Source organism: Rhinopithecus bieti, unplaced genomic scaffold, assembly GCF_001698545.2.
Source record: "Rhinopithecus bieti isolate Rb0 unplaced genomic scaffold, ASM169854v2 scaffold_25940, whole genome shotgun sequence".
Taxonomy (NCBI): Eukaryota; Metazoa; Chordata; class Mammalia; order Primates; family Cercopithecidae; genus Rhinopithecus; species Rhinopithecus bieti.
The window spans coordinates 1,949,955-1,967,944 of NW_016811810.1; the positions used below are offsets into that span (position 1 = coordinate 1,949,955).

General features: G+C 47.7%; 1 protein-coding gene across 15 annotated transcripts in view; it reads right to left on the minus strand.

The window, feature by feature from the left end:
* LOC108544176 (maestro heat-like repeat family member 5) overlaps positions 1–17,990 on the minus strand; it is a 78,321-nt gene that overhangs the window by 52,477 nt on the left and 7,854 nt on the right. For all 15 annotated transcript variants that reach the window (XM_017895175.1, XM_017895173.1, XM_017895180.1 and 12 more), the window contains exons 2-6: positions 9,844–10,025; positions 8,866–9,011; positions 8,336–8,464; positions 4,325–4,484; positions 2,755–2,807 (exon numbers count right to left, since the gene is read on the minus strand). In XM_017895175.1, coding sequence (XP_017750664.1) covers positions 2,755–2,807; positions 4,325–4,484; positions 8,336–8,464; positions 8,866–9,011; positions 9,844–9,982 — 627 coding nt within the window. In that variant the 5' untranslated portion in view covers positions 9,983–10,025. The remainder of the gene's footprint in view (positions 1–2,754; positions 2,808–4,324; positions 4,485–8,335; positions 8,465–8,865; positions 9,012–9,843; positions 10,026–17,990) is intronic.

Below are 17,990 nucleotides of genomic sequence, written 5' to 3' on the forward strand. Positions count from 1 at the left end.
ACCCCTGGGGAGGGGCACCAGGGGTAAGACTCCTTCCCCGGTTATTTTTTTAAAATTTTTTTTTTTTTTTTTTTTTTTTTTTTAAATCTCATATTTAACCCCAATATAAGTTTTTTAGAGACAGGGTCTTACTACGTTGTTCAGGTTGGTCTTGAGCTCCTGGCCTCAAGCAGTCCATCTGCCTCAGCCTCCAGAGTAGCTGGCATTACAGGCGTAAGCCATGGCATCTGGCTCAATGTATTGATCTTTTGTTCCAGTCATTCTCTGTTGTTTGTCTCTTTTTGTTTCTTTGATTTCTGCTCTAGCTTTTGTTATTCCTTCCTTCTACTTACTCTGAGTTTATTATCTGCTCACTTTTTGGCTAGTTTCTTAAAATGGAGGCTTAGATAATTGATTTTATACCTTTCTTCTTTTCTAATATAGGCATTAAAATATAAATTTCTAAGTATTGCTTTTTATCACATCCCACTGATTTTCATATGTTGTGTTTCATTATCATTCGGTTCAAAATAGTTTCTAACTTTCTTTATGATTTCTTCTTTGACTGATGGGTTATTTAGAAATGCGTTGTTTAATTTCCAAGGATTTGAAGTTTCTCCAGATATATTTCATATTGAACTCTAATTTGTATTTTGGTCAGAGAAATGTACTCTGATTTCAGCAGTTTTAAATTTGTTGGAATTTGATATATGGCTCGGCATATGGTCTATCGTGGTGATTTTAAAAAAATTTAATATTTTAATTTTGTAGGTATATAGTACATATATAAATTTGTGGGGTATATGGGATATTTTACTACAGGCATGCAATGTGCAATAATCACATCAGGGTAAATAAGGTATCCGTCACCTCAAGCGTTTATCCTTTGTGTTACAAACAATCCAATTATACGCTTTTATTTTATTGTTATTTTTTAAGACGGGGTCTCACTGTGTTGCCCAGGCTAGAGTGCAATGGCACGATCTTGGCTCATTGCAACCTCCACCTCCTGGGTCAAGCTGTTCTCTGCCTCAGCTTCTTGAGTAGCTGGGACTACAGGTGCATGTCACCACACCTGGCTAATTTTTGTATTTTTTAGTAGAGACGGAGTTTCCTCATGTTGGACAGGCTGGCCTTGAACTCCTGACCTCAGGTGATCCGCCGGCCTCAGTCTCCCAAAGTGCTGGGATTACAGGCATGAGCCACTGTGCTCGGCCCTCTTTTAGTTACTTTATTTTAAGGTGGAGTCTCGCTCTGTTGCCCAGGCTGAAGTGCAGTGGCATGATCTTGACTCATTGCAACCTCTGCTTCCCGGTTTCAAGTGATTCTCCCACATCAGCCTCCCAAGTAGCTGGGATTACAGGCGTGTCCCAGAACCCTGGACTAGTTTTTGTATTTTTAGTAGAGATTGGGTTTCGCCATATTGGCCAGGCTGGTCTCGAACTCCTGACCTCAAGTGATCTGCTCATCTCGGCCTCCCAAAGTGCTGGGATTACAGGGGTGAGCCACCACACCCAGCCTCTTTCAGTTATTTTAAAATCTACAATTAAATAATGGACTATAGTCACCCTTTTGTGCTAGCAAATAGTAAATCTTATTCATTCTTCCTCTTTTTTGTACCCATTAACCATCCCCACTTCCCCCCACATCCCCTGGTGAATATTTTGTTTGCACTTTATTAGATGAATTTGGTTAATGTATTGTTCAAGTTTTCTCTATCCTCGGTAATTTTTTGTCTTCTTGTTCTATTAATTGCTTGTGTTGCTGCTGGTGCTACTTCTACTGGATACCTCTCCATTCCAAGTATTCTCCTGCCACCACCGCTGCTGCTGCTATCACTACCACTACAACTCTTACCATAGAACAATAATGACATTAGCGAGGGCTTCCTGTGTCACTGGCACGGTGCCCGACACTTTACACGGATTACCTCGTATACCTGTCATACCCACCATTTGAGTGAAGTGCTTGGATTCCCATTTGACAGATGAGGAAACTAAGGTACTGAGAGGTGAAGCGGGTCCCCCCAGGTCACAGACTGGTGATTGGTTGAATATGGACTTGGATCCAGGAGGCAGGAGTCTCGTGTCCCTTCCCTCAGTCATGTCAGCCCCTCACTCACTAGGGTGTGTGTTCAGGGATGGGCCTGCACAGACTCTGTTTCTTGGCTGGGGCTCCCTCCGTCCACCCCAACCTGCTTCCTTCCTTTCAGGTCCACAGCTCTGGCCCAGTGTGTTGGGTATGTGCTCTGAGCCAGGCATGTGGAGACCGAGGTTTGAATCCTGATGCCTCAGTGACTGGCCCTGTGACTGTGGTCCCCTCCCCAATCCCAGTGCCGCAGTTATCAGCCCTGTGACTGCAGTCCCCTCCCCAATCCCAGTGCCGCAGTGACTGGCCCTGTGACTGCGGTCCCCTAGCTTTTCCAGACTTGTGTGCTCATCTGCAGAGTAGAGGTCCTCCCTCCCTACCTCCCTGCTTCCTCTTGTTCCCCCATCTTCCTCCCTCCTCTTCCATCCCCTCTTCTTGCCTTCCCCTCCTTCTTTTTCCCCTCCCTCTCATTCCTCCCTCCTTCCTCCCCCACATGCCCTCCTTCCTCCCATCTTCCCTGTCTCCCTACTACCCTCTCTTCCTCCCTTCCCTCCCTTTCTCTCTCCCTTTGCCTTCCCTTCCTCCTCCCTCCTTCCACCTACCCCTCCTCCCAGGCACCTGTCCTGCTGCCTCTCCCCTGTTGCCCCACAGAAGGCCTGGTGACTGGGAGCTGGGCTGCCTCCTTACCTGGATTAGTTGCTCTTCCCAGCAGGCCTTGTCTTCCTGGCTGAAGAGCTCCTCTGTGGGAGGAGGGATGGATCATAGGACCCTGTCTAACAACTGTCTCCTCCTGCCTTTAGCGCTGGCCCGGGCTGATGCTGCTGGCCTCTGCCCACCCTAGCTCTGTGGGGCGTGGCAGCTGGAGGGACGTGAGCCAGGCTTGGCTCTGGGTTCAGAGAGCTGGGGTGGGCTTGCAGCCCTGCTGCCCTTACTGTGTGTCCTCAGGCGGGCTGGGCTCCCTCTCTGGGCCTCGGGCTCACTCATGGTGAATGGAGGGGCACTACCAAGCATGGCCCCTCAAGAGTGGGAAAATAAGTCTCTGGGAGGGAGGCATTGTGAGAGTGGAGAGCTTTTCAGGAACTTTGGAACTTACCCCAGAGGGAGAGGCTGCTTTGGGGAAGGATCTGGTGGCCTCAGCAGTACCCCCAGGGTGCAGAGGGACCTCTACCCAGCCTGCTAATCCTGGCGTGGGGGGTGTAGGGCCAAGCCAAGCAGGGTCCTGCTTCACCCCAGGTCTTAGGGTCCAAACACCCCGGCTGGGCCTGGGCCTCCCTGCAGGTCACAGGCCCTGCCACACCCCAACCCCACCCCTCACTGTGGCTGCCGACCAACTCTTTCTGAAAGCCCTTGGCAGAGGGAGCGTCCCTCCTCACCTTCCTATGCATCCCTCTAGATGTGGCCTATACTGGCTGCCTCCTCCAGGAAGCCCTCCTTGATGGCCCCAGGGCAGCTGGTCCCTCTCCTCTCTGGGCTTTCCCAGCTGCCCTCAAGGCAGCCCTGCATCTCCCAGTGGGAAGCGCAGCAGCATATGGTTGTGAATGAATGAGTGAATGAATGAAGGCTGGCCCTTGCCTCTGTGTGGCTGGGAGCCTGGCATTAGGTAGGTGCTCAGTCAGTGTTCGCTGTTTTGTGTCAGCAGCTCCCTGAACATCCTTCCTCTGGGGTCCTCAGAGGCCACACTGTCCGGGCCAGCCCTTCCCACAGCTTGGAGGCAGCGGCTATGGTAGACGCAAGGCCCAGACACTACAGGCTATGACAGGCTGGGAGTGGCCCTGGCCGGCCATGCTGGCTCTCTGAGCTCCATCTCTTCATCTGCCCGGGGAGGAAGGCCCATCTGCCTTTTGTGACCAAAGGAGGAGACAGATGCAGCAGCTGGCGGTGGAGTTGCTCAGCCATGTGCCAGCCTCACACCTGTCCTGGGCCACCTCCCGGGACCTCTTCTGTCATCCTGGCTCCGCCCAGGTCCAGCTGTTGCAATACTGACAGCAGGAGTGGGTGAGCCATCAGAGGGGCTGACATGGCTGGGCCTGCTGTTGCTCTTTCCAGGGAGGTCTTGAGCATGGCCTGGGCCCTCTGAGGGCTGGTGGGCAATGGGGGTCCTCGGGGCAGCAGCCTGTTGCTGCCAGGCACTAAGCTACCTCGCGGTGCACAAGTGACCTGCAGCCCCGTGCCCTGCCCATGTGGGGTCTCAAAGCCACCTCTTGAATCACTCTCCATGACCCACCCTACCCTGTCCGCAACCGCACGCCCGACATACCACTGGAGGACAGGACGCCCATCACATAGAGGAGGCTGCGGTGTGGGAAGACGCCCGTCAGGAACTCCGTCTCCAGATGCTGTGCCACCGCCCGCCACGAGTGCCTGCAGATGGCCACCAGCACGTTGCTGGCCGCGTCCTGGTATATGTCTTCCAGCTCCTGGGGTGGGGTGGGAGCAGGCAGGGCGGGAGGTAGAGTAAGAGCGGCTTGTTCTGAGACCTCGCTTCTTCACATGCCAGGGCTGGTTTGAGGGAGGACAGCTGCCACAATCCATGTTTCTTTTTTTTTTTTTTTCTTTTTTTTTGAGAAGGAGTCTTGCTCTGTTGCCCAGGCTGGAGTGTAGTGGCCGGATCACAGCTCACTGCAAGTTCCGCCTCCTGGGTTTACGCCATTCTCCTGGCTCAGCCTCCCGAGTAGCTGGGACTACAGGCGCCCGCCACATCGCCCAGCTAGTTTTTTGTATTTTTTAGTAGAGTTGGGGTTTCACCGTGTTAGCCAGGATGGTCTCGATCTCCTGACCTCGTGATCCGCCCGGCTCGGCTTCCCAAAGTGCTGGGATTACAGGCTTGAGCCACCATGCCCGGCCACACAGCCCATGTTTCTTTTAGTAGAAAACTGAGGCTGAGGGAGCCTGAGGCCTTCCTGGTCTGCGTCCATTTCCAGAACACCTCCTCCTCTTCCTCCCTGCCCCTGAGCCCTTGCTCACGCTGTGTGCCTGCCTGCACCTCCACTCCCACTTAGAGCCCGCTGCATGGCCTGGGTTCAGGGCACTCATCCTGAAACCTCCAGCCCACATCACCTCTCCTCCTGAGCTCCTGGCGGCTCAGGACGTCACATCCTTTAATTCTTTCACCATGAATTCAGAACCAGAGGCTACGTTCCTGTCCAGGAGAGCCAGGGAGTCAGCTGCTCAAGGGCAGAACAATGCTGACTGGGTCCCTGGCTTCTCTGACCCGGGCCAAGCCTCCACTGTCCAGTGGAGGGGCATCTTCAGCAGGAAGGAACCACATGGGTCCCGGAGTCCGGCTCTGTGTGGTCATGCCTGGGACCTTTCTCCCTTTACATCTTGCTGCAGTTTTGACGTCTACTCTTTTCTCTGTCTTCATAGGAGCTGTAAGGCAGCTTCTGTGGCTCTGAGGCAGGTGAAGAGGAGGCCTGCCTGCACTTGGGGGCGTCTGAAAGTGGGGGTGTCTGAGCCCCGCCATGCAGCTTGAATCACTGCACGAAATGGATATATCATTTATAGATCATGCTAAGTATGGTTATGAGGGCTTCTTGCGAAGATGGTGATTGAATCTGATTTTGCTCTTTCTAAAAACCTACCTCAGTTAACACTACCTTTAGGAGATTTTTTAAAAAGGGGTAATAGTAACCACACTGTGGAAGCAGGAAGCAGGTAGGTGAGGGGACTGAAGACCATGTATAGGCTAGTAGAGCAGAGGCCAAGGCCAGCTCACCCACACGGCACCATCCCCCACTATTTGAAGTTGGGGGGTCTCTTGTCTCCCAACCTCTGGAACTGGAGTGGCAGTGGAGGGGGCTGAAACTAAAGGTGACATAGTTTTAGAAGTAGTTGAGTCCGTCGATGTACCTCCCACACTCTGCACACATGCGGGGAGCCGGCCCTCTCCCACCCCAGCAAGAGTCTGGGGTCTCAGTCTCTGGAGGGGGCAGATGAGTGTCTCTGTCCAGGGGTTGCCAGGCCCGTAAGTTCCAGGAATACTCACTTCCCAGGCCAGGCCTGGCATGACTGCCGTGGGATGGGACCCTGATCTCTAGGCAGGGCCCCTGGGTGAGCGTCTCCCTGGGAATCCTCAGAGCACAGAAGGGAAGACAGAGAGACACTGATGTAACTGGGTGAGGGTGGCAGCAGTGGGCTCACCTGGTCACTCTGCGGTGGAACCAAGGGCTCAGGTAGCCAGATGGAAAGGATACGTGCCCACAAATCTTGGTGGCTAATTCTGGACCCAGAGCAAGTTCCACTCCTGCGGAATGGGCAGGGCAAAGACTCCACAAGCCCGAGCTCCGCAGCAGACAGCAGGTGGCATGTGAAGGATCACAGTTCAGAGTGACCCTGGATCCTCAACAGCCATGAGGGCCAGAGGACAATGGACAGCGGTTGCCAACCCACAGTCCAGTTCATGAAATCGAATCCAGAGATTTCTGGAAATGCACAGGCTCAGAATCTTACTTCCCTAAAGCCCTTGCCCAAGAAGCCACCTCCAAGTAGCCTAAGTCTGTGTCTGGTTTAAGAGAGTAAATCGGGAAAGGGGAGACAGGGTGTAGGAAACACAGCCCCCCACCGGGGCAGGGCATCAGGAGTGTGGGGACAGGCTGGTCCCTGCTGACCCCAGGCTCCATGCTGGGCTGGAAGATTGCCTGAGTTTGGCTGGTCCTGACCTAGGTGACAGTGCCTGATGCCCCTCTGTGTGCTAGGTGGTGGGTAGGACCCACAGAAGTGTCCACTTACTCTGGGGGCTGGTGTGGGGCTGTGGTGTGTTCAGAAGCAGAAATGTAGACCAGTCCTGGCCTCGTTCATGCCAGACTCCGTGCGGGGGCCCCTCCTCATGAAGCCCCAGGAGGGTCTTGCCCACCCTCAGAGAGGCTGAGGCCAGACCACAGCCCTGAGAGTGTCCCGAAGCCCTCGCCTCCCTGGGGGCACTGCTCCCCAACCCCAGCTCCCTGGGATCATTGATCTGTAAACTGCAGAGATGCCTGATAGACTTGGCAACGGTGAGTGTGACAAACACACGCTTAGGATTCCAAAAGAAAAAGAAATGAGGTGGAAAAAAGGACTAAGTGGACATGGCCCTTGCTCACCCTTTTCTCTCACACCTAGGGTGGCCTCATTCACTTCTCTGGGGGAGCACACGGGCATGTCCCACCTGCCGCCCACCAGCTGGGCTGTGACTGCAGGCCAGTCCCTAAGCCTCTCCATGGGTAAATGGGGCCACAAACCCCTGTGTGGAGGGTGCATTGGCCACGCTTGTAGGCTCTGCGCTGGCTGTTTGATGTCTGTTATTCCTAATAACCTCTCCTTGAGTTTGCTGAATCGTAGGGCCAGGTGAGCAGCTGAAGCTGCTTACATCTTTTGGGGAGCATGGAAGTCCCATTACGGTGCCCCCGACCTGCCAGTGTCCCTGTAGCTCCTAGGGGACGTCTCTACTTCGTTACTTCCTGCCACCATGGCCCTGAAGGCATGTTCAGATGGTCCCTCATCTGCTTCCTGACCCTGTGTGGGACAGGCCTGTGTGGCCCTGTGGGGTGTACTGTGCTGTGCCTCTCGCTTTGGGAGGAGCTTTGAGTATTAAAGAACTTTCAGTGGCCTTTGCCTCCTGCACGATCACATGAACTAAGACTCGGCAGCACACGGAGGGTAAATGGTGTCTACTCCTGCATCGTGGGGCACCCTGGTGTGTGTGTGTGTATTAAGGTGTCCCCTGGGGCCGCTCTGGCCTAGTCAGTCTAAGCCACCTTGGAGTGGAGACTTGGCGGCCGGGGCCGGCTCTCGGACTGCAAGCTGTGGGTGGGGTGGGGTGGGGTGCGGTGGGTGGGGGTCCAGGTCCAGACCCCCAAGTCTCCATCAAGCAGAACCCAGGAGGTAGAGGCCAAGGGCAGAGTTACAGCCTGCAGCCTGGGTTAGACTGCAGCAGGCCTTCCAGAAGCTGGGCTGCAGGCAGCTGCATGCAATGGTGAGGAAGGTGGTCAGAGGGGAGCCATAGCCTGCTGCAGGGAGAGACCTCCTTGGGGGAGAGGGCCCCCCCGACTTATGGGCCCCTTGGCCTCAGACAAACAGTGCTCTCTTGAGCCTCACCTTCCTGACATGGGAAAGTGAGATGGAAAAGTGTGATTGTCCTGCTGAAGGGCTGGGGGTGAGAACGCGAGTCACTGGATGGAAATGGCTTCACAAGGCTGGGCACGCCTAGCATCACTCGGGTCCCTGGGGCAGCCGCTAGCATTCCCAGAATTCGTGGGGGGTTGGCCCACTTGCTGGGGGAGGGGAGGCCCACCGTGGCCTTGGTCATGTTCTCCAGGGCGAGCTGCATGAAGGTTTTCTCCCAGGTCTCCTCCAGGACGTCACTGGCCCCGATGACCATCTCCAGGGTCTGGAACAGCCGGAACTTGTGCCTGCTGGAGATCTGCGGATGGCAGAGCAACGGTGGCTTGGGGACAGAACAGGTCAGATCGTGTGGGAGATGTGGGCAGGGGCGTGGACAGGGAGGGGTGTGAGAGGAGCCATTTATCTCTGCCACTTCATGGTTCTACGACTCCAGGCAAATCCCTTGGCCTCCCTATGCCTTAGTTTCTCCACCTGTGAGGGTCAGGATCACCATCTCATGAGCGCATTCCGAGGGTGGTCAATGCATGCAGGTCCAGTGTTTCTCCCTCCCCACTCGGCCCATTTGACATGTAAGGAAATTGAGACTTGCCCCAAGTCATGTAGCTGTTCTAGGCAGGATCCAGGGTTTGAGCCCACCTTGGGGTCCCACCCTCCCGCTCTGCCCCCTGTGCCTGCCCCAGTGGCCCAAGCTGTCCCCACCTTCGGGTTGTCTATGAAGTAGTCGTGGATGGTTTCCATCACCAGCTTGGGGGAGCCATGAGCCATCTTCTTGATCTTCTTGATGATGTACTTCAAGTGGAAGAGGTCAGCACTGTTCATGTCCTGCAGCATCTTGAGGCAGATGGCTAAGGTTGGCAAGAAGGCACGTGTGAGCAGGCTGTGGGTAGCTCACACTGTGGCAGCCAGGCTGGGTGGGCGGGAGGTGAGTCTGGGGATGGAAGGAGTACTCTGAAAATGAGAACTGGGGAATGGATGCATAAGAAGTCCAGGACCTCCTGACTGTCCAAATGGACTTTCTGGGGTTCAACATAGGGAAGGAGCAGGAGTGCAGGTGCGTGAGCATGTCCTCACTCATGATTCATATTCCCATCTGCCCATCATCCACTCATCCACCTGTCCATCCAGCCATCTGTCCATCCACCCACATGTTCCATCTGTCCATCCTTCCATCTACTAACCCACCTGCTCATCTATCTTTCCATTCATCTACCTGCCCATCCACCCAACATTCAGCTATTCATAAATTTATTCACCCACCCAACCAGTCATTAATTCATCCCTCCATCCTCCCATCCATCCTATCCTCTCACCATCTGTCCAGTCATCCAGCATTCAATGGTGTTTGAATAAGGGAGCGGCCAGGCCTGGACTGCGGTTCTGAGGTGTGAAAGGGAATGGGAGGATAGCGGAGGTGGGGTATAGGGTGAACTGGGGCATTATTTAGGCTTTGGACAGTGCTTCAGGAGGCATGAAGAGGCCAAGTCATGTGTGCAGGGTTCTCTGCTGAAAGCTTCACTATATCTACACCACTTGATACCCTCAAGGTCTTGGAGCAGAGACTCCCTCTGGTCGTCACCCTCAGGACTGCTGTTGGTGGAGGGACATGGGATCTGCTGGAGCCTGACCCCATCTGGGCCGACCCGCCCCTGCCTGTCTGAGCCCAGGGCTGGCAGTCACCTGCACTGTAGGCCTCCGCCATGAACATCCCGTGCTCCTGTGGCATCAGTGCGGCCTGGCTGCTCTGCGACTTGTGAAGCAGGATGGTGGTGGGGTGTGACCATCTGTCCCTGCAGGCAGAGTCCTGGGGTGCCTTCATGTAAGATGAGTCCTTCGTGGATGTGGAGACAGGGAGGGAGATTCTGAAATGGAGGAGGGACCCTGGGTGTCAGCGTCTGAACGTGTGTATTTCTGCGTTAGTACAGGGGGTGCTGAGCGCAGCGTTGGCTTCCATCGGGCTCAGCTACGTCTTTCCATGTGTTTGTCCTTCCATTCAATGGACTGGCTGGGCCCTGGGAGGAGGGCAGGAGTCTCGAGGCCTCAGGGGCACTGTTGAGTAGGCAGCATCACCTGTAGGCCTGGTGAGGCCTGACCTCCCAGCAAGTGTCAGGTTCTGAGGTTGAGTTCGAGACAGATATGGCTGGTGGGACGTTGCAGGGTTCAGAGTATGGCATCCCTAGCTCAGGCTCTTGACTTGAGAGAGCCAATCTCATTCTGACCACATGTGAGACTGCTCCTGTCACCCAGACATCACTGGTGAAGTCCCCGAGGGGAGCAGGGGAGCTGCAGGAGCAGTGAGAACAGAGCAAGGGAGGATGCAGGGGCCTCCAAGGAAGGCCTCCCCTCCTTCCTCCAAGCTGGCCTCTGCCTTCTCCTCCTCTCCTTCCTCTTCTCTTGCAAACGTGGGGAAAGCACTATCTCAGGCTGTGTTAGTGGCCGTAAGGGGCCAAAAGAGACCATGTCCTTCCATTCAGGGATGCTGCCCAAGCCTGGTCCCCCATCACAACTCCTGCCCATGGGCTCCTGGGGCAGGAACAGGCTCCTGCTCCACCCACTTCCTGACCTTATTCATTTGTTCACTCTCAGTACCCACTTCCCAGGTGTCTACCATGGGTGGGACATGTTCTAGGCTCCTGAGATGCATCAATGAATGAGATAAAGGCAGCAAATCAAATCAGTGAATTCTGTGGTATATCAGAAGACAGTTCATCTCTCATTATTTTACCCATTCATTTGTCCTACCATGGGAGGGATGCATGTCAGATCATGCCACTCAAAATCTACCCATATGCCTCCCATTTCACTCAGAGTAAAATCCAAAGTCCTGAAAATGACATATAAGTCACTGATGCTTCCATCCATGAGGGTGTAACAAGGACCAGCTTCACCCTCCTGTCTTAAACAACTCAAAAATTGGAAAAATATACAAAACCATGATTATCAGACATCAGACAACAGCAGCACAGGACGAAGATCCCTGAAAATGGAAAACCAGCAAGGTGAGCCCAGCATGGCCACAGCCAGCTGCCTGGGAAGTTTCCAGTTTGCAGTGCAGGGAGGGGGAGCCCAATAAAGCCCAGTACTCTCTCTGAGTTGAGGAAGTGGATGTGAAAGTCTGGGGGAGCCAGAGTGGCTGGAGTTTGCTGGGAAGAGTCACAGGAGAGAGCTGCACAAGGAGGAGATAGAGTTCTGGCGCTTTGCAGGGGATCCCCTGCATTCCCCGTCTTCATCTGAGCTCAATACATTTGAGAAAAGAACCACAAAGCTCCAAAAGGAGTAGGAGGAACAATCTTTGGAACTCACACAGGGCTAGGAAGAGTTCCTTTTCACATCAGCAAGAGTGGAAAACCTGGGAATTCCCAGGGCATTAGGTAGAGTGTTAATGGTATGACCTCAGTAACGGGGGAAAAAAATCTGCCCTAAACAACAATGCTTTGGCTCTTCCTACTAAAGCTTTAAAATCAAAGCCTCAAAGGAATCAAACTTTTCAAGTAATTTAATTGTGTTAAAGAACAAACCTGAAGAATATTTAAAAAGTACAGGATTACTGTTAGTAATATATTTCTCATGTTCAGCATGGTAGAGCAAAACATAAGCATGGTAAGGAGAGACATGGGAAATATAAAACAATGAAGAATACATTTCACATTATGAATACACTAGTTTAGCAGGAGATTAGACAATGTAGAAGCAAAGATGAGTGAACCTGGAGACACAGCAATAGAAACTATCCAAAAATGAAACATATAGAGAAAAAAGACTGGATAAAATAAAACAGAGCATTAGTGAGATGTGGGACAACATCACATGGCATTTTGTATGTGGAATTTGCATCCCCACAGGAGAAGGAAAGGGAAAGAAAACATATTTGAGGAAATAATACCTAAACATTTTACAAATTTGATGAAAATTATAAAGCCACAGATCCAGGAAATTCAACGAAATCCAAGCAAAAGAAATACAAAGAAAACTATATGAAGACACATTGAACTAATATTGCCCCAAACCAATTATAAGAGCAAATCTTAAAAACAGCCATAGGAAAAAGACACATGAAAGGAATGAAAAATGAGAACACAGTTCTTGTTGAAATCAGTGCAAGCCAAGAGGTAGTAGCGCAACAATTTAAAGCCCTGAAAGAAAAAACAAAACGAAACACCAACCTGCCAAGCTGGAATTCCATACCTAGAGAAAATATCTTTAGAAATGGAAGGTGATATAAAAACACTTTTCATGTACACAAAAACCAGAAGAAGTTATCATCAGGAGTCCTGTACTACAAAAAATGTTTGAGAAAGTCTTCCAGACAGAAGGAAAATGGCAACGGATGGAAATAGAAAACTACGCAAAAGAATAACGAGCACTGGAAATGGGAAAAATGTAGGTAAATAGAATTTTATTTATTTATTTATTTATTTATTTATCTTATTTTTTGAGACAACGAAGCTCTCACTCTGCTAGCCTCAGGCCTGGAGTGCGAGTGGCACAATTCTGCTCACTGCAAGCCTCCGCCTCCTGGGTTCACGGCATTCTCACTGCCCTCAGCCTCCCGAGTAGCTGGGAACTCGCAGGCGCCTCACCACCACACCCCGGCCTAATTTTTTTTTGTATTTTTAGTAATCCAGAGGGGTTTTCATCACAAACCGTGGTCTCGATCTCCTGACCATTGTGATCCACCCGCTCGGCCATCCCAAGTGCTGGGATTACAGGCGTGAGCCACCACGCCCAGCCAATTTTTTTTATTTTAAAATTTAAAGTAAAAATAATAATGCATTGTGGGTTTATAACAAATATAGAAGTAAAATATATAACAATAATAGCACAAAAGCCAGGAGGGGGAAATGAAAACAAAATGTTGGAAGATGCTTATACTTTAATTTTACTTGAAGGTATAATTTCACTTGAAGGTAGACTGAGATAAGTTAACATGTATACTAGAAACCCAAAAGCAATGACTAAATAATAAAACGACACAAAACAAAATATGTGTGGCTAGCAAGTCCACAAAGGAGAGAAAGTGGAGTCATAAAAAATACCCAATGCAAATAAAGGCAGAAGAAGAGAAAAAAATTGCACAAAAAGAGATGAGACAAAGAGAAAACAAATTGCAAGATGGTAGACTAAAACCAAATCATATCAATAGTCGTATTAAATATAAATGATTAAAGCACCACAATCAAATAGCAGAGATTGTCAAATTGAACAAAAAAGCAAGAGCCAAGTGTACACCGCCTATACAAAATCCACTTGAAATATAGCAGATACCAATCAATCAAAAGTAAAAGGATGGAAAACGATATATCATGCTAACACAAATATAAAAAAAACTGTGTGGTTATATTAACATCAGGCAAAGTATATTTTAGAGTAAATAACAGGGATAAAGAGAAAGAGTTCACTAATCAAGGAGATATAAAAATCTTAAATGTTTATGCATCTAGTCACAGAACTTCAAAACACATAAAGCAAAGAAGTTAGAGCTGGAAGGAAAAACAGACAAGTCAACAATCTTAGTCGAAAATTTCAATACCCATCTATAGATAACTGATAAAATAAGTCGACAGGTAATCAGTAAGAATATAAAAGGCTCAAACAATTATTAACCAACATAACTGAATTGACATTTATAGAACTCTAACCACAAAAGAATAAACTTTATTTTCAAATACACATGGTACATTGACCAAGGCAGACTATATTCCGTGCCATAAAAAGTCTTAGCAAGTTGGAAAAGATTCAGATCCAACAAAACATGATACCTGACCCCATGAAATTAAATTGGAAATCAGTAACAGAAAGATAGGTGGAAAATACCTAAGTATTGGGAAACTAAACAACATACTTTTAAATAATCCATAGGTAAAGAAGAAATAAATGGTAATGAAAGTAAAAGGTATCTTGAACAAAACAGAAGTGAAAACACAGCATATCAAAATCCCTGGGGTGCAGCATTAAAACACCTGTATTAGAAAAGAATGAAGGTCTGAAATCAGCTTGTAACTGAATAAATTAGGAAAAAACCCAGCATATTAAACTCAAGAAAAAAACGTAGAGCAAAAATTAATGAATAGAAAATAACAAAAAATAGAGAAAAATCAATGAAACCAGTAGGTGATTTTTTTTGAAAAGATGAAAACATTGATAAACCACTAGCAGGATTTATTAGGGCAAAAAAGTGAAAACACAGATTATTAACATCAATAAGAGTGGGTACATCATTACAGGTTCTACAAACATTAAGAGAATAATGAAGGGATATTCTGAATAACTTTGTGCCAATAAACTTGGTGACATGGATGAAATGGACTAATTTCTTAGAGTCATAAAATACCAACGCTTACTCAAGAATTAAATAACAAGAATAACCCTATATGATGAAAATTGAATGTGTAGTTGAAAACTTTCCCACAAAGAAAATTTTAGGCTGTGTTGGCTTCACTCTTGAATTCTATCAAGTGTTTCAGGAAGAAAGAATACAAACACCTACAAACTCTTCCACAAAATTGAAGAGGAGGGAAAACTTCCCAACCATTCCATGAGGCAAAACCTGACACCAAAACTAGATAAAGATATTGGAAATAAAGAAAACTATAGCCTAATATCTTCCATGAACAGACACAAACTTTCTTAACAAAACAATTCAAAGTATACAGAAAAACTTATCCATCATCTCCTAGTGGGGCTTATCCTGGGAATAAAAGGCTAGCTAAATATTTGAAAATCAGTCAGGGTAATTCAATAGATTGACTGACTAAGGAAAGAAAATATAATGATCTCAATAGATGCAGAGAAACATTTGGTAAACCTAAACATCTATTCAAAAATAAACATAGGAATTAAGAAAACTTCCTCAAGCTGATAAAGAGTATCTATAAAAATCCTACAGCTAATATCATACTTTATGGTAAAAGGCTGAATATTTTTCCACATGACTGGGAATGAGGCAAGAAGTCTGCTCTTACCCCTCTCATTCAACATTAGACTGTGGACTTAATCAATGTAAGAAGTCAAGAAAAAGGAATAAAAGTCATACAGCCTGGAAAAGAAGAAGCAAACTATTTTTATTTGTAGAAGGCATTATTGTACAAGTGGAAAATTCCAAATCTACAGAAAAGCCTACTAGAACTAAAAAATAAGTTCAGCAAATTTACAAATTGTAAGGTCAATAAAAAGTATTCATATTTATGCATACTGGCAATGAACAATTGGGAACTGAAATAAAAAAGGCACCATGTACACTAGCACCAAAAATCATGAGTTATTTAGGCATAAATCTAACAACAATTGCAAGGTCTATATACTGTAAACTACAAAATATTGATGAAATAAATCAAGAAAAATAGATATACCATGTTCATGGATTGGAAGACTCAATATTGTTGAGATGTTAATTTTTTCTAACTTTATCTAAATATTCAACACAATTTCAATAAAAACCCCAGCAGGAATTTTTTTGGTAGTAACCAACAAGCTGTTTCTAAAATTCATATGGGAAGGTAAAGAAACTAGGATAGTCAAAATAATTTTGAAGAAGAACCAAATTGGAGGACCATTACCAATGTCAAGATTTATTGTAAAGCTATAGTAATCAAGGCAATGTAATATTGATAGAAGCACATAAATATAAATATGTGTAACAGAACATGGATTCCAGAAAAAGGCCCACACATATAAGGTCAATTGATTCTTTTTGTTTTGTTTTGTTTAGAGATAGGGTCTCACTCTGTTGCTCAGGCTGGAGTATAGTGGTGTGGTCATAGCTCACTGCAGTCTTGAACTCCTGGGCTCAAGCAATTCTCCTGCCTCAGCCTCCTGAGTAGTTGGGACTACAGATGCATGCCACTGTGCCTGGCTTCAGCTGATTTTTGATAAGGGTGCAAGAGCAACTCTATTAAAAAAGCATTCAACAGATGGTGCTGAAATAATTGGATAGACACATGCAAAAAATAACCCCTAATCCATTCCTCAAATCGTATGTAAAATTTGCTCAAAAGATCAAAAGACCCAAAAGTAAGACCTAAACTTCTAAAACTTTCAGAAGAAAATACAGGAGGAAATCTTTATGATCTTGGGTTAGACAAAGATTTCTTAGATGTGACACCAAAAGCACTATATAAAAGAAGAAATGATAAATTTGATTTCATAAAAATTTAAAACTTCTGCTTTTTGAAAGATATGTGAAACTTGTTGGACTCAAAATGGAGTCACTGTGTTAAAACTCTGATAAATGGGGCTGGAGGAAGCCATAAAGGAATGGGTCTCATGCACAAATGCCTGACAGCAAGAACTATCACAGAAGACTCTGCAGAACCCACAACTTTGCACAAAGGCCAACTGCAACCTTACACACACACACACAAATACTTCTGTGAGGTTGTCTACCCAGAAAACTGTCTTTCCAACCTAGGACTCACCCCACCCTTGTCACTGACGCTTGTAGCCAAGAATTATTATTTCAGAACAACTTACGTAATCAATCATTTTAATTTTGCCTTTAAAAACTTACCCTTGCCCCAGCCTTGAATAGGCATGCGGTTTACTACGGCACACGCATTACTATTGCCATGCCTATTCCTGAATAAATATCATTTTCTTTTAGAGATCCCCTCTGTCTTTATTTTATTTTTGTTTTCTAGAGAGAAAGCTGCCCAGGCTGGAGTGCAGTGGCACAATCATAGCTCGTTCATTGTAGCCTCGAACTCCTAGGCTCAAGAGATGATGCTGCCTCAGCCTCCCAAGTAGCTAGGACTACAGTTGCAAGCCACTTTGTCTGCCTATGTTTTAAATTTTTTTTTACTGTAGAGGCAGGGTCTCTGTATATTGCTCAGGCTGGTCTTGAACTCCTGGGCTCAAATGATCCTCCTGCTTCCACCTGCCAAAGTGATGGGATTACAGGCGTGAGCCACTGCACCTGGTCCCCCTCTCTTTTATTTAGATTAAGGGATATGCATTAAGAAATGAGCAGCTGTAGACTTGGAGGCAGTATTTGCAAATCACATATCTGATAAGGGACTATCTCCAGAATATGGAAGGAACTCTCAAAACAAAACAAAGCAAAGCAGCCTAAGAAAACACAGGCAGGAGACTGGGACAAGGCTTCAGAGGAGGCAGACGGATGGCAAAGAAGCATCTGAAAAGCACTCACCATTCCTCATGAGGGAAACCAACTAACACCACAGTGAACTATCACCACACGTCTACTGAAACGGCTACAATCAGAGACACTGGAAATACCAAGTGCTGGTGAGGTTGCGGAATAGCTCTGGGCTTCCATGCATTGCTGGTGGGAATGCACAGTGCCATAGCCCTCTTGGAAGGTAGCCTGGTATTTGCTAATAAAGTCAATGTACACTTACCAAACAGCTCAGCTACCCACTCCTAGGCATTCACTCAAGCGAAATGACTACTGACTAAAATATATACACAAACATTCATACTGGCTTTATTTATGAGGTCTCCACATGGAAATAATCCAAATGTCCTTCACCCTGGGAATGCATAAACAAACCATGTCACATTCACAGTAAAGTTACTCAGCAACAAGAGAGGTGAATCACTGATAAACACGAAAACACGGATGCTCCAGGAGGGAAACCGGACTCCACAAGCTACATGTGGTGTCATTTCACTTTTATGACATTCTGAAAAAGGCGAAACTACAGACAGAAAGCAGGCCATTGGTTCCCAAGGACTGGGAGTTGGAGAGAGTTCACCTCCAAGGGACAGGAGGGAGTGTCTGGGAGGCGGAGCTGTCTGGGGGTCATGTACCCACTGCCATATTTTGTTTGTGATGGTGGGTCCATGACTATATACATTTATCAAAATTT